General features: G+C 43.0%; 1 protein-coding gene and 1 non-coding gene across 3 annotated transcripts in view; both read right to left on the bottom strand.

Moving 5' to 3' along the window:
* LDLRAD3 (low density lipoprotein receptor class A domain containing 3) overlaps positions 1-16,227 on the bottom strand; it is a 258,872-nt gene that overhangs the window by 121,472 nt on the left and 121,173 nt on the right. For both annotated transcript variants that reach the window (XM_049779731.1, XM_049779732.1), the window contains exon 3: positions 6,819-6,944. In XM_049779731.1, the coding sequence (XP_049635688.1) occupies positions 6,819-6,944 (126 nt within the window). The remainder of the gene's footprint in view (positions 1-6,818; positions 6,945-16,227) is intronic.
* On the bottom strand, positions 12,970-13,129 carry LOC126019501 (U1 spliceosomal RNA). Its single transcript, XR_007499184.1, has one exon. It is a non-coding gene; the product is annotated as a U1 spliceosomal RNA (small nuclear RNA).

Below are 16,227 nucleotides of genomic sequence, written 5' to 3'. Positions count from 1 at the left end.
TCTTCAATCCCCACCAGAAGTCACTTCTGAGTGCTGTACCAGGAATAGCTCCAAGCATTTTATAGTTGCTTAAAGTATTCAGAGTTGATTAAAGTCTACACAACAAAACCACTCCTATATCTCTCACTATTTTTTTTGCCACTTTATTATGGAAAAGTTTCAAACACATACAGAAATAAGAGACCAGTATGGAAAATCCCTATGTTCTAATCTTCAGGCTTTAACAATGATCAACTCACTGACAAATTTTATCATTCCATCCTCTTTCCCCGTCTCTAGATAAGAGGTTTGAAGTAAAACCCAGGAATTATGCAAGCTTATCTTTATTGACTCCAACACACATTTCTAAACTTAGGAATTTTTTGTTGCTGCTTGTTTTTAAGCCATGCCCAGCTGTGCTCAGGGCTTACTCCTGGCTCTGTGTTCAAAAACCACTCCTAGTGGGACTATGGAACCATAGGGGTGTTGAATACAGCCCTGTGCAAAGTAAGAACTCTACTCACTGTGCTATATCAATCTGGCCCCTAAACATAAAAAAATTTAAATAATATTATTCATATACTTACTAAAGGAATCCTAATGCCCCCAAATCAGCAAATATTCAACTGTAATTTGAGTTTTTCCAACAATCTCAAAATCATATTTGCAGCACCAGCAAACATCTGCGGTGTCATAGTCTATTGGGGGCCTATAGGTTTCCCCTTCTAATCTTCCTTCTAGAATTTATTAATGAATAAAACTGGTCCTCAATGACTTCCCATAAACTGGACCTAAATATCTATCTACATGGTCCCAGAAATATTCCTCTGTGCCTGAATTTACTATACTGAATAATATGGGTATGGTCTGCAGAAATCTAAACCTAAGGCATGAAATTAAGGGATGGGTCATTTAGGCAGAGATATGGTTTCTCTGTGTATATGCAAGCACCAAGCATGGCCAAAGGACCTAACTGGAAAGAGGGTCCACTTGACAGAATTCAATGCCTGTAGCCCAATGCCAAGCCCTGGCAGTGCCAGGAATTACCCAGACTATCCCAGTAATGCTTGGGGAATCTCCAGCATCATAGCCAACAGTGTTCAGGGATCATGTGGTGCCAACAATCTAACTAGTGGCCTTAACCCTGGTACTATCATACATGTACCTTAAACCCTGTTGCTACCTCTCTGGCTCCGGATTTCCAGAAATTGAGAAAAAGCTTCCGATATTTTCATGTCTTAGTCTTCTTGTTATTTAGTAGCCCAAATAAACTCAGTCAGATTTTGATATTTAATAAGAATCATGTTGGATATCTTTGGCAGAGATACCTCGTTGTAGCAATAATGTTCTGTGGGTCAGTGTCAGAAGTGAACATCTGGTTGCCTCTTTCCTGGGGATGCTAAAAACAGGTTTGTGAGAAGTTCCAATTCTGGAGCAGCTGCCCTGAGCAGACCCTGCCAGAGCCCTCCCACTGAACACTGTGAAAAAGTGATGGAATAGATAGAAACAACAGCTATTTTTAAATAAGAAAATCAAACTGGAACAGGCTAATGTGGGGGAGGGGTTGCAGCCCAGACTGTGAGCAAGTGCTGAAATAGTGGGAAGTTTAGTTTTGTTTCTTTTCCATTTCAGGGTTTCAGCAATCTGGAGAAGGCAGAAAAAAACAGAAAGAACCTAGAGAATGCCATGAAGTTCATGAAGAACTTCAATATCATAAAGTTGTTTTGAAGCTCTGTGCTCAGTAATTACTCCTGGTGGTACTCAGGGGACCAAATCGAATGCCATGGATCAAACTCAGGTTGGCTGCATACAAAGCAAACATCCTACCTGCTGTGCTATCACTCTGGCCCCCAGTGCCTCTTTAAGCCACCAAGGGCAGCAAAGAGAACTCACAGCACAGCAGCAAAAACAGTTTGAAAACAACCATTGCTCAAAGCCCACAGAATGAGAGAATTGGAGTCTCTTTGTTTTATAGCCTCTAATGAAAAAATGGCTCATCGATGGCTGTTAACACCATTAGATGAAAAATTGATGGGAGCTGTATAAGGGATGGATCAGATGAAAAGCTCCCTAAACTTCAGAGTCTGATCCAATAGAATCATTTGCCTAACAAATGACCCTGTAACTCAAGCAAAAATGTTAAGTATTCCCCCAGAGGATTTACACAAAATCCCAAGTGGTTCACATATAATCAGCAAAACATCCAGATTGTAATCCTAAATTACTTTAAAATAATTTGAATTTCCAGTGACATTAAAAAAATTAGAAAAATTCCCACTCACTGGAAAAAAGGCAAATAATACCACAGTCAAGATAAGACAGATACTAGGAGTATGTGATCAAGACCAGGAAGTAAGTAGCATAGAAAAAACTCTCTTAGGCAGCAATAAGTACTCTTAAAACACCTGGATAAAAAGCTGTTAGCAAAAAATAAATAAAAGGTAAGGATGATTCTAAAAAATATTTGGAACTGGTAACTTGAATGAAAAGAGCCATGATATATGATATTATGAATTCAAAAGCAGACCAGAAATGATAGATGGAAAAGTCAAAGTGATATAAGATTATTGAAACAGATATGATGTTCTAGCCTTGCATATGGTTGGACTGGGTTGATGCCCAACATCTCAATTGGTTCCCTGAGCATCAGCAGGGCTAACCCATGAGCACAGAGTCATGAGTAACTCCTGAGCACAGCCACAAATAGTCCAAGTCTCTGTCTCCAAAATAAACAAAAGATTATTAATATTATCTTGCCTGAATAAGAGAGAGAGAGAAGAGAGAGAAAATAAGAGAAAAACAAATAGTCTCAAAAGTTGCTTTCAAAATCCAACAAGGAAAGTGCAGGATTGAAATATATGCAAAGATGGGGCCGGGAAGGTGGCGCTAGAGGTAAGGTGTCTGCCTTGCAAGCGCTAGCATAGGACGAACCACGGTTCGATCCCCTGGTGTCCCATATGGTCCCCCCAAGCCAGGGGCGATTTCTGAGCGCATAGCCAGGAGTAACCCCTGAGCGTCAAACGGGTGTGGCCCAAAAACAAAAAAAAAAAAAAAGAAATATATGCAAAGGACAAACAGCTGAAAATGCACTAAGGATAGCAAAAGGCAGAAACATATAGGGCCAAAACAGAACCAGAATAAGATAAACTCAAAGAAATACCCAGACACTACAGTCTAAATGCTGAAAACCAAAGGCCAACAACATAAAATGAAAATCTCCAAAGTAGCCAAAGAAAAACAAAGAGTTCTCTAAGGAGAAACAAGATGAATGACTGCAAGTCTGTCTCCAGAAGGAGCGAGCCCAGAAAGAGGTGATGGTTGTATGGGGTTGAAAAACAGAACCAGTGGCCCAGAACTCTATAGACAGTACAAATATCTTTTAGGAATAAAGTAAAACAAAGATAATTCTCGGGGGGGGGGGGGAGGGGAGAGACAGGTTCAGTAGACTGACATAAAAAAAAAACCTGCTGAAGAAAATTCTTTAGAAAGATGGGCAAATGCATCAGACCCTGGGTAGAAGAAGAGACAAAAGAGCAATCCAAACAGAAATTACCCAGCCAAATACTCCAAATGGATCTCCGTTGGAGTTTTTTACATGCATCTGAAAATTTCAAGTCAAATCGAGACAATGTCCTTTGGGGTTTTACACCTAAGATAACAGAAGCCAGTAGAGATCTATAGGGTGATGGGAAGTCTCCATCCCACTTGATGTGGTACTATTGATCTGAAGTTGTCACGAAAAGATTGACTGTGAGTTTTGGGAGCTTTTCATCTGATCCATCTGTTATACTGCTCCCCATCAATTTTTCATCTAATGGTGTTAGCATCCATTGATGAGCCATTTCTTCATTAGAGGCTATAAAACAAAGAGACTCCAATTCTCTCATTCTTCCATTAGCTGATGCCCTCTAATATAAAAGAACTTCCCAAAGTCAGCTACTCAATTACTCTAAAGTACAGCTAACAGAGAAAGAGAACGATAAACGCTTGTTGCTTTGCTTTCATTTGCTCATTTTCAAAGTAGTGAGTTAAAATCACTACCGCTAGTTTGAAATGGTAGATAAGACAGATGGATTGCAGGCTTAATCCCCATTGACCTACCTTGCAATGGATATAATTTACTCATTTCTTTGGACAATTTGAAATCAAGAGTTGAACATTCCCAAACTTATTTGGAAACTTCACTCTTTTCAAGGAAAGGGGAAAAAAAAACCACTCATCCCTCACCCCCTAGAAATCTACCTTCTTTATAGGAACAAACAGAAAACTATCAAAGCCAACTCTCCCCTACCTTACTATATCCCAAGCCACAAACATTATACCCAGCATCTTTTCCCTACCCAGGGATGGTTTTCCCACCTTGGGAAACATCAGTTTAAACCATCATGTTCTTCAATTATAAAAGGCTGCAGGATAATATTTATGTGTATCAATATAATTTCTAAATATATACATACAGTCATAATTATATGTAAATGGTAAATGTCCCTGGAGCCAACAAGATCCTTAGGCATCTTATGACAGTGAGATCCAGTTGATACACAATACTAGAAAACAAATGAAATTTGAAAGAAGCATGTCCTTGGACAAAGTCAAAAAAGAGATCTCATAAAAAGTGGTCTTTCTCTTAATCACTTGTAGTTTTTTTTTAAAATAATAATTTTATTGTGATCAAAATGTGAATAATAAATCTTTCACAGAATCACTCACAGTTTTAAGTCACTCTCCAAATATGACTGGGGTGCTGAGCGTCAGGCCCACAGCCCTACACATGTGAAGCCCTAACTCACACAATGAGCTACATCCTATGTTCTTGAGAATCAATGACTCCCTGTCTGCCACTTCCTAGGCAATTAATACACTTATTGCCACCTCAAATTCATCCAGCTGCCTTTGGAAACAGCTCTTAACACCCATCTTTTTTTTTTTTTTTTAATTTTTGGTTGTTTTTTTCTTAGGGGGGTGCACACCAGGCTGTGCTCAGTTATCCATGGCTCTATACTTAGAGATACTCCTGCTAGTGCTTGGGAGACTGCAGGTGGTGCTAGAAAATCAAATTTAGGTTGGTTACATGCAAGGCATATGCCATACCTGTTATACTATTGCTGTGCTCTGGCACCCTATTTTAGAGACAAAGGCAGTAGAGGAACAAGGTAGTAGGCCCACCTCAATTTTCCTTGGGGCAGGCAGGGCACAATATGATTCCAGACTTGGGTCCTCACAGGACTCTGTCTCCCTTGGCAGGGAGACATGGCCAGCTGGAGGCATATGACCTACCTGATGCCTCGTGGCTGCCATCCGAGTCTTGATAAAGTATTACGCAGAAATAAAAAAAACGATCAAACTTAAGCACCAAATCCAAAGCCAACAACAACAGAATCGAGACCCAATTTACAACATTGAGAGGACTACCTATACTAGCAGCCTGGGGGGTAATATAGGGGGATATGGGATGCATGATGGGTACAGGGGTGGAGGGAGGACAACATTGGTGGTGGGAACACCCCTGATTCAATATCACCATGTACCTAAAATATTACTGTGAAAAATTTGTAATCCACTTTGACTAAAATCAAAAAATAAAAAAAAAGAGAGTGAAGAGTCCTAGACTCATTGTTTTCAAAAGAGATATAAACCAAGTCGTGAAAAATCACAGGTATACTGATCATCCAACCTACAGCTGGTAATCTCAGAAGAAGAGAGCAGGCCAAGACCTTGTCCTGCTGAAGCCACACCTGTTGCATCCATCACCCATAATTGCTGCTTTGCCTATGAACCTGCTTTACCACTCTTCTATGACTCTCTTCAGAGACATCAGTTTGACCAAACTCCAGGAATGTTAGAATTTGGCCTGATATCACCAGGATGTTTTTTTAGAGTAAATACAGGTACACTTCCTCTTACCTTCTCATACTTCTAGAAGACCTGGCTGCTGAAAAAATGTATAAAATATGTTAAGAGCAAAAAAGAATCTGGGAGTAAAGGATTGCAGAAGAGTAAGGGAAGATGCCCGAGGTCTCAGAGGAAGCTGTTTGGGAAATGGTTTTGGATTCAGAGAAGCTGGCAAGGAAGATATTTCAGGTATGCAGGCTCAAGAAGGAACTGCAAGTGATGCAAGGAGTCAACTAGATGAACTGATGTCATGGAATACTATGCAGCAGGTTACAAGCATGGATAGGTACCATTCAACAAAGACTTCTGCTTTGTCTATACTGCTTGAATGTTAATTCTTGCAAGAATTAACTCATAAATACTTATTTAAAATTAATTAAAGAGCATATAAGCACAGAGACAAAGGGTGCTATGTGGCTCAGCTCATCAGAGAAAACTGTAAATGTGCCAGAAGCCAGCTCTGTCCCTGAGGATCTTTGGCCTACTGGTTGAGAAGTTTTGCCTCTCCTTACCTGCTATTAAGAGACGCTCCACTTGTACCTGGATGGTCACTGTCAGAACTGAAAACATACCAGACACACATAGAGAACAAAGTGGATAGAGAGCATGTACCTGTTAACCAGAAAGAAAGGACAGAACCTGGGGACCAGGAAGAGAACTCAAAGTGGCATAGTACATGCCCAGTCTGTGAGAGACTTTAAGGTCCAGGTCTGGCACAGCTTGGTACCTGAACCAAGCATGTGACTCCAGTGGCCCCCAGAACTGCCAGGCTTTAAGCATGGTACTGGATACTCCCAGGAATGAACCCTACTCCTACTGGACAGGGCACCTAAAAATTAGAGAACCTTGAAAACACTGGGGTGGTGGGTGGAAGCACTCAGTATAGGTGGGGTCAGTATGGTTATGCTGGGTGAGTGGACACAAGTACAGCGGAAGCCCTCACTTACTGCAGTTCTCTTCATCGCTGCCGTCCGGGCAGTCCTCAAATCCGTTGCACCGGAAGCGACCGATGATGCAATGGATGCCGCTGGCACAGGGGAAGAACGTTGGCCCACACTTGGACTTGGCCTTAGCTGCGGGAAGAGATAATGATTTGTCAGGAAATTCCATTCTGCATCCACATTACAGATTCCACTAAAAGGGTATACAAACACCGCTTTGAACTTTTATGTAAAAGTCCTGGGGCTTCTTACCACCAGCCCCCTCAGTATCCATCTAGCCAGATGAGATGGCCACATATGTGGCCTTTAGAAAGAGAGCAGATAGGTCGGTTATTTAGAAACCCCACAAGACCCAACCCTGCAGCTGCACAACATCCAGCTGGGCTAACGAGGAAGGAAAGTTGGAGTCCATGCCTCAGTCACTAATGTGTCACTCATTCCTCAACAGTCAAGGTCATGGTGTTCCAAGTGCTGACACTATCTAGTGTGCCCAATACTTTCTGTTAGTTTTCTCGTGTGATGTGCCCAGTAGAAAAGTAGGGAGTAAAAAGAGGTTCTGGGCGGGGCAGAGGTGCAAAGCAGTAAGGAGTCTGCCTTGCCAGCGCTAGCCTAGGAAGGACCGTGGTTCAATTCCCCAGTGTCCCATATGGTCCCCCAAGCCAAGAGCGATTTTTGAGCGTATAGCCAGGAGTAAACCTAGTGTCACCGAGTGTGGCCCAAAACAACAATAACCAAAAAAAAAAAAAAGGAAAGGAAAGAAAGAGGCTCCACTAACAGCAAACCTGAATATGCTCTCTTGGACACAATGCTGCTTGCCCAGCTAGCCTCTATTTCACTGAAAATTGGGATTTGGGGAGGCTTCCCCTATTTTCTTGGAGCCCAGACATCACACCAACAGTCCAGTAGAGACAGAGCACCTACTCTTCATCCAGGTGCCTGAAAGTTTGAGACCAGCTTTAGTAGAGGGTGGTGGCAAGCATGGATTCCCTATCATGACTCCAGATGCTGAGGCTACTGGGAATTTCTAGGAAGAAACTGTTTCAAAGTCATGATTTGTTCCCAGGATTTAAGTACATCCTGTCTGGGGGTGGAGGGAACTTGGAAGCTAAATCTTGCTTTTTCTTTCTGCTTCTTCTATCTGCTGGCTCTGCTTCCACATCCCTTCCCCATAACAAACCAGAGCCGAGATATGACTTATGCACGTTGCATTCTACACCTCCTCCATCATCTGGGGGTGGTCCCCCAAAGAAAGGTATGGATGGTGCTTATCCCCACTTCACATATGTGTTTGAAGAGGAGTGATGACTTTCTCAAGGTCCCACACTCAGAAAATCTGACATGAAGGTGATGTCTAAGCCTAAGTCTCAGACCTCCTCTAGCACCTGCCACCTAGAAGCCTGACTCTGCATCTATTCAACTGCCCTGCCTCCATGCCAAATGCCACCGTCAATTCTCTAACAGATGCAAGATGTTCCTCAGATGTTCCTCTGTCACTGTCACTACACAGTTTGAACCAAAACTGCTCTGACTGCAGCTTGACTGAGTACAGGACTCAGCAAACAGCCCCAGGGGGAGATGGATGTTCCCACTAACAGGGCTGGCTGCTTGGACTGACAATGACGAGGTCTTACAGTGGATCAACTGCAGCTTCCCAAGGAGCAATGCTATCTTGCTTGCTTCCCGCCTCCTACCTTAGAGGCAGAGCCCAGAAGCCTTGAGAAGGGAGGGTAATTTCTTTGGAACAAAGAAACAGTAAATTACTTCCATGTTCCCGCCAACAGTGATATGCCAACTCTGGCAGTAGTTGATCCACAAACAACAGGGTTTCAGGGCCTGAGATGTGCCTTGGATTCCAAGTGTGTGAGGCTGTGTTACCACCTGGAACTTGGCAGTGGTGCTGGGATGTCCTTTGCTGAGTCTCCACTTGGAGCTGAACTCAAAAAGAGACTCACTGTGGCCCTAAGGCAGGTTGGTGCCAATTGCCAAGTCATCTTGGTCCTCGGTGACCTAAGCTAAGCTATCTCAGAGGGCTCTTGGCAGGATGCTACGAGATGGTCTATATCAAAAGCATAGTATAGGTTGTGGTATACAGTTGATGCTCTATGCATGGCATCAAACATGCTATTCATCATTAGCATCATCATAATCGCCAGCACTAGGCCTACAGAATTTTTACAAACTGATTTAAAATTGATCCGGAGGCTCAAATCTTGCTCTTGATTCATCTGACTTACTGCCACCTCAGCTATTTCTAAGACCGAATCCAGCCCCAGAGGACTAGCTATCTGTTTATTACTGTCTGCTTGCATCTATCTCCATCTATCTATCCATTTATTGTCTACCCATACATTTGCTTATTGTCTAAATATCCATCTATCCACTGTCTATCCAGGCACCCATCCTTTAATGATTCATTAATTCATTTACTGTTTTCCCAGAAGTGCTCAAGGGACCTCAGGGCTACTCTTGGTGAACCCTAAATAGAAAATTCAGTGCTAGGGGTGGTGATATGGAGCTCAGGCCCACCAGGGGCCCCCACAAGCAGTATAACTAGTCTACATGAGACAAAATAAATAAATGAGGACATGAATGGTTACAAACTAGCACTCCTTGCACTGGACCAGTTCTTTTTTGTTTTTGTTTTTTTTTTGTTTTTTGTTTTGTTTTTTGGGCCACACCCATTTGACGCTCAGGGGTTACTCCTGGCTATGCGCTCAGAAGTTGCTCCTGGCTTGGGGGACCATATGGGACACCGGGGGATCGAACCGCGGTCCGTCCAAGGCTACTGCAGGCAAGGCAGGCGCACCTTACCTTTAGCGCCACCGCCCGGCCCCTGGACCAGTTCTTGATGCTTGGATCTTTTTCAGGAAATACTGGATAAAATTGGCACTCATCCAGGATGCCCACCTGCTCTCTTTTGAGAGAGCCTGTCCTGCACAATTGCCTTCTGCACCAACACACTCTTGCTAAGGCACCTGTAGTGGAGCCCAGGTGGCTAGCTGAGTGCTGGTGGGGACCTAAAAAGAATATGGCTTAAGGACAGTAACTGTGGACTGATCCCTGCCTGAAGAGCTGATTGTGGGGCTCAGAGGGGTGGGATTCTGAACAAGTTCTAGTTTTAAACCTCTTCACCTCCACTTTCATGAAGGGGAGAGTTTGGCATGAAATTCAGCAGAGGACAGAAGACCAATGCTGATGTCCAAAATCCCTCTGACAAAGGTGGAGATGGGGTGGAGAAGGCTCTTCCATGCCAACACTGGCATTCTCCACTTTCAGAAAGCTGTTCGCAATCTTTGCAAACTAGCAGCTTTCACAAGCTCTCGGGACAGGGATCAGGATTTCCTGTGGGGACTTGGTTTACCTTGTCTGACCTCAGTGGTCCCACTCTTTACAGCACAGTGATTGCAGTTCTGTATTAAGATAAATTAAAAAAAATTTAAACCAGACAGAGGATGATCTTAGAGGGCTAGAGCACATGTCTTGCATGTGTTGATCCCAAGTTTGATTTTTTGCTATCATATACTTTCCTGAACAGCAGCTTTTGGCCAGATTTGAACAATGAACTCTCTAGTATGCAACAGAAAGCCACAGACTGCCAGGAATGTACTATAGGTCCCCCTAATATCATTCAGATATGTTCCACCTGAATGAAAAGATTAAAGGAGTAGAGGATAGAATGGCAACCACCTTCCTTATTCAACCAGGAATCTGTGATAATCTTTACTCACCATCTTACTCAGTGAAAAATGGTTTTAGCATCTAAAATTCAAGAAGCTGTAAAACTAGTATTTGGGGGATCATATCAGAACCAGAGAGGAACTCAAAGAGACCCCAATGTCCCTAGGTTGGGGTAACCCAAATACAAACTTCTGGTCTTCCTTTACAGAACACTTTGAAGCAGACACCAGCCCTTCTGGGCTATTTGAAAAAGATCCATACAGCTCAGAGAAGAAAACTCTTTTCAAAGAGGCAAGCTAAGAATGAATTGAAGTCATGAAGTTCCTTAGGAACTAGGTCAATTGGCCTAGACTCCAGGTCTCATGCCCTGAAGTCTAGTGTCCTTCAACTCCAGTCAGTTCATAACATTACCAACAGTTTCTGCAAAAAATGGCTATAAGCAAAATGCTGTCGAGTGAAAGCAGGTCATCACATAACACAGTCTCATTCAACGTCAGCCAAGATTTCCTTTTCTTAACCTTACTACAAATGACGCAGAACAGAATATTATTTCAGAATGTGCTATATATTATATGCTTGACTCGTTAACGATATGGGTTTCAAACATACCAATCCATTTCTGTGTGGATTTCCTTTGTGAACCATGGACATTTACAATGCTGTAAAATCTTACTCCACTGGACCATATACCAAGCCTGTTTCCCTTCAGATTTACTTAAGTTTCTTAACTAGAGCTTAACTTAAGAACACAATACAGGATGCAGAGAGTATATGATTCATCAGAGGTTTATTGGGAGAAAGGCAATGAATGGCAGACTGTTGTATTGAAGTATCATAGGAGTGTAAAGGTAGATGAAGATTTTCAATTTCTGGGGGCAAGGTGGGTTGACCTTCATGATAGCCACATTGTCCAAGGGTCAGGAGCACACTTAGGCTTCCAGCAACAGATCTAGGAACACAACAACCCAAATCCATCATTAGGAATCAGGTTCAGGAAGACCCCAAGAAACAAGGTGCTGAGATGCATGCCTAGCAGGAATTCTTCAAGTCTCGGGTTGAATAAAACACTGCCTAGCACCATGCCCATGGATTGCAATTGTTGTAGGACAGGCTCAGAGTTGCATAGGGTATGGGGCCGGTGAGGTGGCGCGAGAGGTAAGGTGTCTGCCTTGCAAGTGCTAGCCAAGGAAGGACCACGGTTTGATCCCCCATATGGTCCCCCCAAGCTAGGGACAATTTCTGAGCACTTAGCCAGGTGTAACCCCTGAGCATCAAACGGGTGTGGCCGAAAAACAACAAAACAAAACAGAGTTGCCTAGGGTTTAAAAGAGGTGAAGAAGGGGTTAGTCTTTTTTTTTTAAATAAACATTTATTTAGGTTTTAGGGCCACCCCCGGCAGCGCTCAGGGGTTACTCCTGGCTCTGTGCTCAGAATTCACTCCTGGCAGGCTCCGGGGACTATGTGGGATGTTGGGGTTCGCCTACCTGCCTTGCTATTTCTCCAGCTTCAGCCTACACAGATGATGGCACTGAGACAACCGTAGCACCACTCAGGCTGCAACAGCTGCTCCAGCCAAAGCTGCAGGGAACTGGGGTCTCTCCACCCAACCTCTGTGGTCACCCAAATGAGCAACAGCTGTCACCTCCATGGCCTGCTTGCCTCCAACTTCTGTTCCAAAATCCAGCAGGCACATGCCCAGTGGCTGAAAGTAGCAGAGGCAGAAGGCTTAAGCTTTTCCACAGAATTACCGCCTTTGATTTCATAAACAAGACATCGTTCACCGCAAACCACTCAAACAACTGAGAAACGTACAAAGGTGAATGTGGAAAAGGCCCTCGAAGCCACCAGCAGGGGAACTACTGAAGCTGCCTTGGAAAGCATGTGCCGTAGGCTTGGTCTCCATCTAAGTTCCCAAGTGAGGAACTTCCCCGGGTGGGGATGGCAGAAACTTTGCGCATCAATACCATAAGCCTAGACACTACCACTACCATTATTACCTAAACTATAATAACAAAGAATAAATAAAATCATTAGGCTGAATTCAATTTGTCAAGGAAGGGAGGAAGAGAAGAAGGGAGGGACAGAGGAAAGGGAAGACAAGAATAAATCTCATGCTTCCTCTCTAACAGGCAAATGTGTACAGTGAGATCCTGGTAAGATGCAGTATGTCTGCAGTGGGTCTAGGGTTATGGGTCCATCTGGACACTCTAGGTGAAGCCAATAGAGCAGGTTCCAACACTGCCTTTTGAGAAGTAAGCTCCAATCTTCACTGTCACTCTACATCCTTTATCCACACACTGGTTCCTTGATCATTACTGTTGGAGAACAGCAGTCTGTTCTCTGAGCATTTTTACTTGCATGCACCATACAGACATGTGATTGTTTTGGTGCCTTTGTCACTTAATATATCATGGCATCTTTTCATTTAAAAAAATACAACAAACCACATGATAGGTTTGCTCTATCACTTTATTTTTCTAAGGGGAGAGAACGAACACAGTTCCCCACTGCCTCAAATTATGCAGTCGAGTTGCCCACATTTGAGGAAATTGCAGGCGTGCATCCAGAGTGCAATGGATAAGCTTTGCCCTGGAAAAACCACCTTTGTGATCATGGTATCTCCCCTGCCAGGTAACTTTTAACACTAAGAGTACATGTGACTGTCACCAAGTGCCCCTGAGAGATTATTGCTGGTAGGCATCTGCTATGTTTTCCAACAAACAACACATATCCAGATGTACAACGATAAGGTCAGAGGTTATACATACTTCCCATTCTAGCATCCTTTGATCCTTGCTTTCTCCTCCCTAAAGAATCAACAGTACTGTTTTCTGGTCAGCAGTAAAAACCTCCAGTCCAGGATGGGCTGATTCTTCCTGTGGACAATGGGTATTCTTCCAAGTGCAGACTGGCAGTGAAAGCCCCCTAGAATCAGCCCCCCACTCTCTCTTCTCCATTAACCTCCCCTGTAGCTCAGCTGACCCCTGCACCAGGTGGTGTTATTCTCCGACTAGCTCCTTCCTTCTGCAGTTTATATCCATGTATTTTATTACTTGTCAGAACAGGAGACATTCATGTCTGGCTGAGGAAACCACAACTCTTTTTATCTACTTAAATGGGCACCAGGAGCATGGCATCAATCTTTGCTAGATTTGCTGGCTTGCTGGTGACCCCAATATTGAACCAATTGCAGAGTCTCATCTTATAGGACCAGTTTCTTGAGCAGACACCTCATTCCCACCTCTGTCTACTCTGCAACTTTCCCTTCTACTAAGAAAGCCTATATCCTCACTCTAAGTCAGGGCTGGTTCACTCACTGACCAGCCTGTCCCAGAATGTTTCATCTGCTGAGTCAGTTTCTCACCAAGAACAGACTAGGGGACCCAGTAGCAGAAGCCTAAAGGGTGCTTTTTGGAAAAACACAGATTCCTGAGTCTTTGGCCTTGGAAATCTTCACTTTTATGAACCATACAGAAGATCCCCAAGAAGACTAAAATATGAAAATCGTATAGAGGCAGATTCTACCTATGTCTTGCACCCAAATAACAAGTGATAGGTATCCTTCCTACTGTTGCCACTTCCAAAAATTCTGACTAAAATAAGGCCAGGGCCTTCTCTGACCAGAATATCCTCCGGTTAAGTCAAATATCCACATTCTAAATGGAGCAGTTGGCTTTCATGAGAATGCCAACAAGAAAACTACAGGCGTCCTTATGATGTTTGTCCATTTCAATCAGTTCTGTCTTCTCCCCCATCACGTATAAGATATACAATAATTTATTGATGCAAAACTCTGTGGACTCCTATTCAAACCATTACTTTTACAGCCCTTTTACAGCTCTAAAACTCTTTAATCAGTCCTGTTCCCCTATTAAGGATTTGCATACACTGTGCCTGTGAGTGAAACAGACCTAAAGGGACCAAAAATATTTGTTACCTTTCCTTGACAAGTAACTAAATATTCCCAAGCCCATTGTTTTCTGTTAGGCACAAGGCAGATGAGTGAAATTTGGTAGAACAAAAGGACCAGAGTAAGTGTAAGTCCAAGAGCTTCCACATGCAGTACCAGGAGTACTCCATTGGAGGAGCTACAGAACCCCAATATCCAATTAGGGGAGAAGCTGCCACTTTCATGATCATGGTATCTTCCCCTGCCACTTTTAACACTAAGAGTATATGTGACTGCCACCGATTTCCCTTGAGAGATCATTGCTGATGCAAAATCTGCATCAACTGACACACCACAGCCACAGATAAAGCAGCAGTCAATGTCATGTTTAGACAGTCTGAGGTCTTTCTCGTTGAGTTATTCATTCCACCAACATGAAGTCACAAGCTCTGGTGTGACTTACTCTCTTACACCTACACAAGAGATAATTATACCACAACTGTACAGTGTGTGTGGGTGGCAGGAGTATTCGCAGAATGGGAAGAACCGAAAGGCGATCTATATGAACTATTATTAGCATTAGTACTAGTACAAAGTACCTGATATCATTTCTTTAGTGAATGGAAGTTGTATTCTTCTGCCCCTAAGAACTGAGCTATGAACAGGCTGCAATTCGGCTCAAAGGTATAAAGCAAAAGTATAATCTAAGTGCTCAAGTATAAATTAGGGGGGAAAAAAATCAACTCATAAAAGACACGTCATTTGAGCCAGCATGTACAACTCCCATGGAGAATGGCCACAAGGTCCTTGCTGGCTAAAAAGTTTGCAAAAAAGTAATGGGTTTCATTGAAATTGTGACTACAGCCACCCGATGGGTTCATTTTGTCAAAACCTATGGTTCCTTATAAAAAGCAAAAACGACTTCATGGTTGGGGGCAAAAAAAAAAAGTCAGAAAGAGCCTCATACAAATAACAACATTTAAAAAGCAATTGGCATAGATTGTGTAAAGTCTTGGGAGGGGGAAAAAATGGGTCTTTCATTAGGTCCCAAAGCAGATGACAAACAGCCCAGAAAGCTTAAATCGGCGCCTGGAATTCAAGTCTTTGCAAATTCACTGCTGCTTGAGCAAAAACACCCATTACTTGTTCAAGCAGTTCAACTCAGCATGGCAACCCTGGAGGACTCTGAGGCCTATTGATCAGCTATCACAAGGTATTATTTCTTCCTCAAATAATAAGTAGGCTATTTCAGAGACACACAGGGAGTAAGAGAGTAAAAGAGTACAAACGAACTGGAATATAAAGAGAGATAGAAAAAAAAAAGGCATCTAGTTAAAACAGATTCTCTGAGAAAAAAAATCTTGTCTTTTTGTTTGTTTGGTTGTTGCTTGATTGGTTCTTGGGTCACAGCTAAAGGCATTTAGGGTTTACTCCTGGCTCTGAACTCAGGGATCATTCCTGATAAGGGTGTGGGAAACATGTTGTTGTGCATAATTAGAATGGGAGGCTGAAGACTTCGGTGAGAAAGGCTTGGCCACAAAGCATTAGCACTGTCACAAAACAGCAGAAACCTTGGATAGCTCACTGAAATGGGAACTCAGTGCCCCAAAAGGGGAACAAAGACAGCATAGACCTTGTCAGCTGCTGAGAAGGGGCAAGACATTTTGCACATTTTGCACGTGGAGAAAACAGCATAATGTCTGATATCCAGTGGGGATTTGGTCATAGGTTCTCCTCCCTACCATGGTTTCTGATCCAACCAGCTGTAGCTACTCACCTAGGCAGCTGGTCCCAAGTAAAATGCAGTGAAAATCAATCTGACATTTAGGTGGTGGGAGGCCTCACAGT

The sequence above is a fragment of the Suncus etruscus genome, chromosome 9, assembly GCF_024139225.1.
Source record: "Suncus etruscus isolate mSunEtr1 chromosome 9, mSunEtr1.pri.cur, whole genome shotgun sequence".
NCBI lineage: Eukaryota > Metazoa > Chordata > Mammalia > Eulipotyphla > Soricidae > Suncus > Suncus etruscus.
The sequence above is the reverse complement of the archived record's forward strand: the minus strand, read 5'-3'. Positions and strand labels throughout refer to the sequence as shown.